The sequence below is a fragment of the Lissotriton vulgaris genome, unplaced genomic scaffold (assembly GCF_964263255.1).
Source record: "Lissotriton vulgaris unplaced genomic scaffold, aLisVul1.2 SCAFFOLD_1801, whole genome shotgun sequence".
NCBI classification, from domain to species: Eukaryota; Metazoa; Chordata; class Amphibia; order Caudata; family Salamandridae; genus Lissotriton; species Lissotriton vulgaris.
The window spans coordinates 169735-181817 of record NW_028244812.1 but is presented as its reverse complement, the minus strand read 5'-3'; the positions used below and the strand labels follow the sequence as shown (position 1 = coordinate 181817).

Genomic DNA, 12083 nt, shown 5'->3' with positions numbered 1-12083 from the left:
ACACCACAACAAAATACCCAGCATGCTCTTTTAGCAGTCTCAGAACACACGAGTAATATCCTAGATAAAGGTGACTCTGCTGAATTGACGATCTGGGACTTATCTGCAGTTTTCATAATGATTTCTCACCCAATTATGATTGCCTGACTTTTTAACATAGGTGCAAGAAATCTGATTATTATTTGAGGGTGGGTGGCTAACCACATAAAGGAACAAATCATAAACCTTGTCAGGGTGAACTCTTAAAGTCACTCAATTATCCTGACTTTAGTCCCCTAATAGCTATGGTACAGAGGAGACAGGCTTACCTTAGAGCAATGTGTAAAGTATTTATGCACAATCAAACAGTAATAAAGTTAAAATGCAAAACAATAAAAATCGTGTATTGAAGGAGAATAGGGCTGGGGGGGGGGGGAGGGGGGGTCGAACGGCGGGGGAGGGGGGGGGCAGGGGAGGAGGGGGGGATTGGCCAGCGCCAGTAAGAGGGCTGGTTTGTGGGCTTGTAGTAGTTTTGGGCTGGTATTGGGCTGTGGTTGGGTGTCTTTTGGGCTGGTCAGATTTCAAACCGGTCATTTTAGGTCACAAGCCACCATTTCGGTGGCAGTGACACAGCAGCCGGGCGGGAGATTTTCGGTGGGGTGCAATTCATTTTCCCTCCTTCCCTGTGTTTGTTTTTGTCGCTGGAACAGGTGCTGGTGTGTTGTTGAGTCGTTTGGGGTGGTTCTTTCTAAGTTCTGGGGGATTTTTAGGAAGTCTGGGTTGGTTATCGGGGGGGGGGGTTAAGTACAACAAGTTATTTAGCTAGGTAGAGAGGCAAGTTGAAGTTTGCAAATTGAATTCATGTTTGTTCTTCGGGGGGAACCGTCTTAGGGGAGGGGGTGGGGGGTTGTTAGGAAAATTATATATTTAGTGAGGTTTAGTTTTGTACGGCACAGGCCAAGGGTTTTTTGTACGTGTAAGGAGCACCTGCTTCCAATAAAGCGGCCTTTGACACACCATAAAACGAGTCTGTGGTCGGTGCTGCCTCCCCGGTGGGCCCCAAAATAGAGTAAAATGTAATAAAGAAAATGAGACCAAAATGACAAAACATTCAAAAAGGTAAACCAGAGAAATGAATTTTCAAAGTTTTGAGTAGAAATGGTACCAAAAAGTACAATTCCCCAGTGACAGTCACTAGACTCTGTAGACAGGGACATAGACACAATTTGAGGCTGACCATGATGGAGTGCAGGTCAGATACACCAACCAGGTATGTCCAGATCTTCTGACTTAGTCCTTAAAGTCCAAATACATGACAGAAGTATGTTTCTAAAGTTTCTATAGCCCGCAGGACTTAAGGGGAGGCAATTAGAGACTCACAGAGTGTCAGGCAGAGGCAAACACGAGGGTTCAGTCCAGGTCAAGTTACCATTGTTAAGCTGGGTACTTCCAGAAAAACGCCTCTTGTAGCTTGGTGTATTCCTACAGCCTGAACAGGAGGCCAACCTTATAACTACTAGAGTTCACTTCTTTTCCTGGGTACAAGAGGGCACAGGTCCAGTCCTTCAGGGCTCTTCTTGGGTCCTAAACAGCAGGTCCAGACCTCTTCTGATCTTCCGCAGGTCCAGGAATGTTCTGAAGTGTGTGCTTGGAAGTGCCAGCAACCACACAGCGGATCCACAAGACCTGTTGTAGCATCATGGTTGCTCCCTTTTCAAGTGTAACCCAAGTGTTATATGTGAGTTTAGCAGACCAGTCAAGCAGGATTTGTCACTGTAGTGTCAAAGAGGATGTCCACTGGCCCCCACATATTCGGTTGAGTTCAGAGGTGTCACGTCTGCACAATTTGGCCTTCCTATTGCCTAATTCTGTGAGGCATTTCACAATTATTGAAGGCAAATTATTGGTTGAAAGAGCCACATTAGCCACCAGAAACCTGGGGCAGGGAAAAGGAAACTTTCTAAAAGTTACCTTACCTTTCCTTAATCTTTATTAACATTTTTACTTTAATATTGAATGGGATTTTTAATAACTATTACAATTTGTGGTTTCATTTTTTTTCCATCTGGTCAATTTCCTGACATACTGTATTAGTATTTAACATTGCTTCTCAATGTTTCTCCATGGGACAGCCAGGCTTCCTACAGTCAAAAATCTTTTGTGTGCTTGTCATTGTAAGGACTAACTTTACATTTTTTTCATGTCCTACCTTTGAATACCTTGCACCCTGTCTTGTGGACTATAAGGCCTACCATATGGGTGACTTATTGATTCTTAAAAGGACGTTTTTACCTGTCAAAAAGGTTTACTTTGACAGCATGCAGTGCACGCTTTGCACTGTTACAGTAAGGCTAGAGTGGTAGGCCTGAAGCCACATCTGATTTCCACTCTACTGGATGGCACAATAGGTGCTGCAGTCCTTCAGTGGCATTTAATAACCAGACCCTGGATACACATTGTTCCATAAACTAGAGACTCATTGGTGAGTTAAATATACCAATTAGGAATACGCCAATTCAACCATATTAAAAAGGCGAGCACAACATTTTACTACTGGATAGTGGGGTAAGCGAACAGAATTCTAAAGCAAACAAAAAGTAGGGTCCAGCCCAAGGTAAAAAAACATCCAGGGAGATCACACAGAAAACTCAGATTTCCTACAATACGCATCAATGGTTCAGTCCTAAAATAATTCCCCTCTTTTTTGTCTAACCGTTCTTGATAAAATATTTGTGCCTCCTCATAAATCTTCCCCCACACAGCACAAATATAGAGTTTCCCATGGATCATCTTTGCGCCCTATATTTTTAATAACTACACGGCCCTGATGATGACCTTATTAAACCCTTTCAGCTTCTGCATAACCTCTTATGCTCACAACACCCAGTTAGTAGTCTTCATTTCGAAGAACACCACCATGACCCTAGATAGATTCAAAAACTGCTTGAATGCAGTCGGAAGGGGATAAAGGACAAGTGCCTTAAAATGAAAGCAGAGAAAACACAAATCCACATTTTTGGACTGCCCATCTCTATGTGTCATGCACTGTGGCAGCCATCTGAATTTAAATTGCCCCATACTCCTACTAAATCAGCTTTAAATGTCTGTATTATTTTCAGAATTTATCTCTCAAATCCCTCATAGAAGTTAAAATCACTTACTTTAGTGAGAGCACTCGGCAAAACACTGGAGGTTCTTCCAACTTCCACAAGAAAAACTGTGATCAATGCCTCAACAACAGTAACACTAGAATACTGTTACTCGTTATACCCAGGGCTTCACAAGAATCTAACAAAGAGACACTAAAATATCAAAAACTCTGAAGCAAAACGTATTCTCAAGCTTGCTCATAGGAAACCCTTTTCTACCCATTTTAAAATATTACACTGGCTACTAATCAACAAAAGAATCAAGTTCAAGGCATCACTTACATAGCTATCAAGCAAAAGGGCCCTTTCCATCTTCAAAGGCAATTTCAAGGATACGTAGATTCTGATCCCTTGAGATCTTCTGGAGCGAAACTGATGAAGATATCAGTTTGCTTGCTTGCAGGTAGGTGGACGCTCCTTTACCTAACTAGCTTTTAAATTCTGGAATGAACTCCCCCGTGATCTCTGGGACTTAAAATTCAGGATGAACAAAGATTGCAAATTGTGCATTGAATTTATGAGACCCGTCTTTAATTTTGCAATACGATATAAGTACTAACAGGTTGCATCACAAAACCTCTAGTCACTGGACAACCTAGCAAATTAATCCTTAGGCATGTTGATATTTGAGACCCCCTGTGACTGGCTGCTAACACTAGGATGGTGGCCTGCAAGAACAGCAGACCACGTTCCCTGGCTGTCAGTCCCAAATGGGATTTTTTTTTTTAACCAGCCCATGTTCCTTCCAAATTGTAAATAAGTTACTGCTCCAGATTATGGGTAGGTAACACATGGTTTGCAACTGCGGTAACAAACAATTGATATATTCCTCTCTTAACCTCAAATAGGAGGGTGAGTCACCTATAATGCGTTCTACTTGTGATTTGAAAAGTATCGCCTAAGCCCCTTTACGACTTTAAAGGCGGTTTTATACTTGTAAAATGATTTTTGCACATTAAGAAAAGCTCCTTTGCAGTTGCAGGTCCTGTAGGTTTGCGAATTGCAGTGGCTGCAACCGCAAAAGAGCTTCGTACATCAGACCCTCAGTGCCTGATTCAGAGTTTGGTGGTAACTGAAAAGCCTCCAATTTCTTGAGGAAATCTATACTAAATTCCACCGGCTTAATTTCCTACACCCTACTAGCCTTATGACAGAGGAAATCCAGCTAATGGCTTCTCTGTATTTACCATCTCCTCCGGAAAAAAAAAGGTTTGTTGTTACACCGAACTCTGAATCAGGCTGGCTGTATGCTTCCCCTAGGACCCAAACCACTGGACATCAAAGGACACTTGCGGGAAATTGGCCTGAGCTACCTGAAAACATACAACATTATTCTATCCAGCTAGGGAATAGAGTTTCTTTAGGCTTCTCGATTTATGATTTAATTTAATGGGAGGCCTAATTTTTATGCTAGAAAAAAAATTCTGTGAGTGTAGGGGGGATTTACGCTTCACTGGACTGCTATGAGAATCAAATGGTCACTGAGCAAACTAAAAGTGGATTAACACACTGTGAGGAACAATATTCTGTGAATCAAAGTAAAATTGGCTAAAGTGCTGGTACTTCACTTTGCATCTGAAGAACATGTTGTCGCCAGTCACCTTCGCCCATCAGGCTGTCTATTGAAAATGTAATAGGCTAGATGAGTTTGCTTACCTCTAAATCGTTAAAAAATAAGTGCGTATCTGCAAGGTTGAAAATCATTTCTTCCATCCGAAGTCCAAGAGTCACTGCCATTGGTGGGTCCTTAAAAATAAGTTGTAAAAACTTGTCATGAATCGATAAATGATTTACACAAAATAGGCTGAATCATTCAACAATTATTCTACAGCTGCATCCCGACTTCAATAACAATATCCTGCTAGAATGTATACAAGGAGTTCAAATTGTTTTCAGGACAAAGTGCTACAATTTAACCCTGTATGCCTAGGGTTGTCCCACTGTAGTCTTTTCATAATTGACAATGGAAAATATTTAAATTATATATATTTTTGTTTATGACGGAAATACCCCGTAGGTTGTCCTGGAAACCAGTGCTTAACCCCTTCCATGCTCATGACGGAACGGTTCCGTCATGAGCGTCGGTTGAGCTGTGCTCATGACGGAACCGTTCCGTCATGAGCCGATAGGCTCATTAGAACCTTCTGCACAGCGCGAAAATTTGCGCCGCGCTGAAGGGGTTAATTTGTGTCGTGGCTGTTGGGGAGGGCATCAGCACTCATTTTTTTTAGGGACTCAGAATGATTTATCATCATCAGGGAGCAAGAGAATTATGGATGGAAAAGAGAGGAAAAAAAAAGAAGAGAAAGGTATGAAAGCAGTGGCCAGTAAAGAAAGCAAGGAGTAAAACAAACCTACAAAGAGACAGTAAAAGTATGGTTGTAGAAAAAGGAGACAGGAGGTTGAATCAAAACCACTAACTTTGGCTTGCAATCCCGGCGTTTGTTAGTGCCAATATCTCCTAAATAAACACTTGGGTCCCTGTAGATATTTTTTCTTAACACATTCAACAGTGTTTGACAACCCTTTCGGTAGTATGAGCATGTATTTTGTGATGCAAACAAATACTTTTCAAATCCAATTCAAGGGGGGGCTCACAAATTCACAACTTAGCAACTAGAACTTGTGAATATTTTGATTTCTTGGAGAGTGATTACTTTATGTCAGCAGTGTTCTAAAAGGAAACTTAACGACAATAACAAATTATCTGTGCAACCAACAGCACCAACAATAACAAATGCTGTTAGACACTCAGAAACAACCTGCACTAACTCTGGTCTCAATCCTGGGTGTTGATTTACCGCACTGGATGATAGAGGAGTGATGGACATACAAAAAGAAATACATTGCAATGATCCATTAGGAAAACTGTTTTGTGATTGCCGGCTTTCATTGATAAAATAAATATGGCTCATCGTATGACTGGTAACATTTGGTTGTTTGGTACTTCAACAGTATCTCATCATGCAGTCTAAGATATGTGCTGGTATCATCAATCACTTAATTAGTGCTGGTGGTGAGCATCTGCTTTCATTTTCAGGGGTCATGCTAATTGCTCTTGATCAGAATTTAAACCAGAACAAGAGAAAAGGAAGAAAGAAGATAAAGATAGAAAGTTATACATGGGGATAGCAGTGATGACCTTGTAGGAGAGAGATAAAGAGACTGGAACTGTAAGATGGCACATTAAAGAGGAATTAAAATTAGGCAATGTTGGTCTTCGCAATTCTGATAATGCTGGCGTGGTGGAGTCTTCCAAGGAATAACCGTTGACTTCTGTGCTCGATTTTTAAAACACAAATTAAGCACTGGTAGCATCAGCAGCCATTTAAGGTCACAAATGTTTTCCAGCCCTCATGTTTGCGATACATGGTAGAACTGACATCTGTTTAGGATTTTAAATGCAGAAGGACTTCTCCCACCCTCAAGTTTAAAGGTCTTATTGACGATAAGTATCAAAACAAATATATGACATTATCTTTGCTAATCAATCTTATATCATTGCTCCACTGTATGAAGTCCTGCCTACAGCTGCACATGATGGCGAAAACTCATACCTTTATCCAAACACGATACCCATATCATTACATCAGGTGTATCATGCCTCACTCATGTTGAGTAGGCGGATGGTGTAGTCTCAAAGATACACACAGTACAAAGGGTCTCATTTAGAGTTTGGTAGATGGGATACTCTGTCACAAATGCGGTGGATGTCCCGTCCACTGTATTACGCGTGTAATAGTCTAAAACATTTATAAACCAATGGACAGGATAGCCATTGCATTATGACGGAATATCCATTTCGTAAAACTCGAAATAAAGTCCAAAGTGGCTGCACTCTCAAAGTGTGAACATGCTTCTCAAATTAACCCAATAGTCTTTGTTACAAGACTGTATTCTGGGCAAAAGTTTTTCTAAAAGCGAAATGTGGGCACAGTGACTAATATTTGCTGGACTGTGGATAAATAAAAGATGTAATGGGCAATGTTTACGTTTCGGAAATCTTACAAATATGTTTCAGTCAACTACAGTCTGATCTAAACATTTAATACACCCTCTCCAATACATATAATTCAATAAAATAAAATCAGCTTGTACGACGTCATTTTTTTAATTTACTCTTTATCTACAATTAAAACGTTTTCAGTAATTTGCAACAACTGAAATGCAGAGAACCATTTGCCATTAAAAAAAATCTTACGTATTCAGTCTACGTTCACGACAGGTATATTTTATTCGCATTAATGCAAAATACAGTAAAATATATATGAGCTAACAATTTAAAAACAGACATTAACCATTTTCATCAACAGTTGTGTAAAATATAGTTAGGTCTAAATGCACAATATTCAATTCTGAATATTAATATAGGCATCCTAAGATTTGTAGAACTAAGGTTTGAAAAGAAAATACAGGGCCACCGGATGACCTTACCAATAACTCCAGTAACAAAGAAGTAAGCACTCACGAACATTGAGCCTCTTCTAAGGGCGGCAATGGGGGCCCACTTTTGTCATCTCTTGAACTATACTAGTTCAGATATTTAATAGCTAGAAGTAACAGGTGCTACAGTTTGAGTCATGTTTCTTTCTGCAAGAAATAATAAAAAGAATCCCCTTCCTCAGCTTCTTACAAGTAGACAGTGTAATTTTCTTACATCCTTCCCAAAAACTTTTCCCTCTGTGATGATTGGTTTCTTCAATTCCAAATATCTCCTTTTGAGCCTCTCTCTTCTGCCACTGACATGCCCTTCCCACAATTTTCCCTCCTTCCTTTTTTGAGAATTCTTTACTTGTAATTGATGTGTCTCGGAAACCAGATGTTCTCTTTTGTGTAAAGTGCACTGAAAACATTCAAGGCGGAGAAGCACTATTTAAAGCACAAATACATTTATAATTCAGTTTAAAGAAAAATCACACAAAGGTGCATGGATGAGTAAGATTCCTCATGGTACATACCTACTTGAGCTAGATGTTCTTTTGTTAAAGAGAAAATATTAAAATGTAATGTATTTGCTTTCTATTAAATATTATAGTTATATAGACTGTTTACTATGAGACAACAGTTCACTTCATTCCTACTTTTAAAACATATAATTCCTACTTAATATGTAGGTCTCATCTACACACCGCTTTTATACTATCTCTTGTTGAAAAACACTACCGTGCACCATACCAAAACTTACAGTGGACTTTGTGCCAGCCCATCGCTCACCATTAGTTAACTTTCTTCTTTCTCTTGCTTGCTTCTTATTCTATGAATTTCCTTCCTCTTCTTGTGTTGGTCCCTCCCCTGGAGCAGAGCTTCTTTACCACTTTTTTGACTGGATGACTAGTATCACGTGATCATATTAATGTAACTACTTTTTTCCCGTCAGCAATGGACAAGATTACACATGTTTTCTTGATCTCTCGTTTGTGCGTTGCTATCCCACTCAAATAACCGTCCCCACTTACTCTGTGTTGCTTTCCCTGCCCCCACCTCCAACTAGTTTACTGCTTCTTCAAACTCTGCATTTTTATGTTTTTTTAAATTCCTGTCTGCCTCAAGCTCCTCCGTTACACCTTTGCACACTTGCTGTTGCTACTCCCGTACTAACTTTATCTCTACTCTTCCTATCGTGGTTTAAAAAAACATATTGTCCATTTTTTTCTGAGGTCTTTTTAATGGCATTTTCTCTAAGGCAGCACCATTTTCTTAATGAGCTCACACACGTTTAAATTTATCTCTTTAAGTGGCATATGCCATCTTGTAATGGTAAATAAAAAGATAAAACATAAAATCCCACCGCGTCATGCTGTCCGTGCATATACACCATCACGCTGAGCTGTTATAGCACATAACACATGTGAACTCCTTTCATCCTTGTTATTTTTTTGCTGATGCTGAGGAGCGTCTGCAAAAGGCATTGACAAAGCAAATAGCTAAAAAAGATGGGGCATTTCCAGGAGTAAAAGGGTCTTAGGAATACTAATAATGTTTCAATAGATCTTCAGATTTCTAGGTTTTCAAACATTAAGGTGTTTTTGGTAGTCACCTATTAGAAGTGACTAAAGAGACAACTAGAACAAAATACATGCACATGAGCTTTTTGTGCCAAGCCTAGAGGCATAGTTGTTATCTGCCTTAAAAGGCTTTACCATTCTGTTCCATAGTGCAACACAGTGTACGTGTTATTGAACTTTAAATTGTAAGCGATAATTTATTCATGAAAATTAAAAGTAGGTTTACCATTTTGTTATCAAATATTACATATAGGCCCACATGCATCAAGGGTTTTTGGAGTCGCAAACGGTGCGATTCCTTAAAATCGGCCGTTTGCGATTCCAAAATCTTTTTTGAATGCATCATACATTTTCAGGAATCGCAACATTTTTGTGATTTCTAAAAATGTGATTGCTTTCAAGAAATCGCAAATTTGCGATTTCTTAAAAGCAATGCATGATTAGTTTTAAAATTGCGAATTCGCAATTAGGGTGTCAAATTTACCGAGTGGCTGAACCACTGGGTAAATTTGCAAAAAGTGTTAAAAACGCAGCAAATGCATTTTTTAAACATTCATGTTACGGACACACATGTCCTTAGGACATGTGTGTGTGCAACATGATGCGAAAACAACTTTTCATGGGTGCAGGGGAGTGCATTTGAACCCCCCTCACCACCCTTGAAATGCAATCAGGATTTGCGATTTTCAAAGTGCGAATTCGCAATTCCCATTGATCCCTATGGGCCTTTTGGCCCATAGGATGAATGTGAATTGCGAATTCGCACTTTGAAAATCGCATAATATTTGCGATTTGGTAGAAATTGCGATTTCTACCGAATCGCAAATAATTTGCGAAAATATTCATGCATCCCGTTTTGCGAATTCTAAAATGCGAATCGCTATTTTTCGCACTTTAGAACTCGCAAAATCCCGGGATGATGCATGTGGGCCATAATGCTTCGCACACTACTCTCCAGTTACCTGAGAACTTTAGAAAAGTAAAAATACTCTGTTTGGGCAGCTTAGACAGTAACAAAGGATTGATTGTTGACAACATTTTTATGGATAAAGAAAAACGTGAATAACAAAACCCCTCAACCTGTTGCAAAAGTACCACATAATCAGTTAAAAGTGAATGAGTGTTGGCACCCGAGATGGAGGAGGGCATGTCTTACTTACAACTTATGCTGCTATCATGTATCATTTCCACATACCAAATGGTTGCACTGATATGCGTGAAATCATTTAAAAATAGTTGCTGTAGTTTTCAACATCTCCAAAGTTTGATGAATATTTATAATTGGGGGTTGCTATTTCAAATTATCCATACCTTACATTTACATATATCTAAATTACATTTTCATTTAATAAAAGTACTTCTATTGAACATCCAATATTTACACATAGGCAAAATATTTTAAATGCAACTTGCCTACCTTGCCATACTTCTGTGCATAAGATCCCGTGAGCAACGAATGGAAAATGATGATTGTTTCGTCTAAATCCCACACAAACACTCGCTAAAATTGAAGGAATTAGCAAGTTAGAAAGCAAAACTCTAAATCAAACATAAAATACCAAATATGTTAATGTTAATTGTTCAGTTTGACTACAACATTATATTATGCATGGAGTAAAAATGCACGAAGATGAATTATATTGAGAACAGGAAGGCACGCACCTTTCTTCCCAGCCATTACACCAACAACAGTAAGGTCGAATTGAACCTTCTTTGTTTTTCAAGGCTCTTATAACTTAAGCCCAACACCCGAGTAGAGAAAGCAGCGAGGATTGCTATCTATCTATCTATCTATCTATCTATCTATCTATCTATCTATCTATCTATCTATCTATCTATCTATCTATCTATCTATCTATCTATCTATCTATCTATCTATCTATCTATCTATCTATCTATCTATCTATCTTTCTATCTATCTATCTATCTATCTATCTATCTATCTATCTATCTATCTATCTATCTATCTATCTATCTATCTATCTATCTATCTATCTATCTATCTATCTATCTATCTATCTATCTATCTATCTGTCTATCTGTCTATCTATCTGTCTGTCTCTCTGTCTGTCTGTCTATCCGTCTGTCTGTCTGTCTTTCTGCCTGTCTGCCTGTCTAGAGAGAGGAATGATCATGTATACACATTTCATTGATAAGTAGATGCTATTCTCTTTGATTTGCCACAAAAAACATAACAAAAACAACTTAATATACATGAATGGATCTGCTTCCAGAAACAAACTACCTCTCCTCCCTATATTCTTCCCTTTGACCCTGTGCTGTGTTCCGGAGCCTTTTGGCTGGGTTTGTGCGATGCAAGGGACTCAAAACTTTTCTCTTTAACTGACTCTCTCTCCTTTCTTGCTGAGCCTTTTCCCTACTCTTCCTCTCTTGGGCTCGCGCCGGGACACTCTTTGAGTAGCTTTGCGCTTTTACAAACCTCAATTACAAAACACAACATAACAAATAAGATATAGACACAAATTGTGATTCCTCCATTCAACTCTGCTGACTATTGACCCACCCCCAGAGCCGGACAGATCTTTTATTCCACTGGGCTTTGCCCTGGTGGGATGAAGTACTTGAGGCCGGCAGACATTTATCACACAAGACTGGTCTCAGAATTTAGAGTTCTTAGGCACAAATGCACATTGTTTACTTCATGTTAGAATTCTATCTGTAATAGGAATCAGTTGATACAGGATAATCAAGACAAGACTTCTTGAGGGTCGATCAGCCAGGGAACTGGGCAGACTTGATAGAGATATTATCATTCACTGCAGTGCATTTCTGTCTGCATCACGATGATTTTACACACCACGCTGGGTTTCATACCATAGTCTTTAAGTCTTAACTCTACAGCACGGTCAACGTTCAAGATTTCAAGTGTCAGACAACCATCTTTCACACTTTTAGCAGTGGATTCTGCTATTAAATTCAGTGAGTTATA

General features: G+C 39.2%; 1 protein-coding gene across 5 annotated transcripts in view; it reads right to left on the bottom strand.

Annotated features, from left to right (window-relative positions):
• Window positions 1-12083, bottom strand: part of LOC147666718 (protein phosphatase EYA4-like) — a 197984-nt gene that overhangs the window by 40162 nt on the left and 145739 nt on the right. For all 5 annotated transcript variants that reach the window (XM_086948935.1, XM_086948934.1, XM_086948933.1 and 2 more), the window contains 2 exons: window positions 10551-10634; window positions 4785-4874 (listed from right to left, as the gene is read on the bottom strand). In XM_086948935.1, the coding sequence (XP_086805061.1) occupies window positions 4785-4874; window positions 10551-10634 (174 nt within the window). The remainder of the gene's footprint in view (window positions 1-4784; window positions 4875-10550; window positions 10635-12083) is intronic.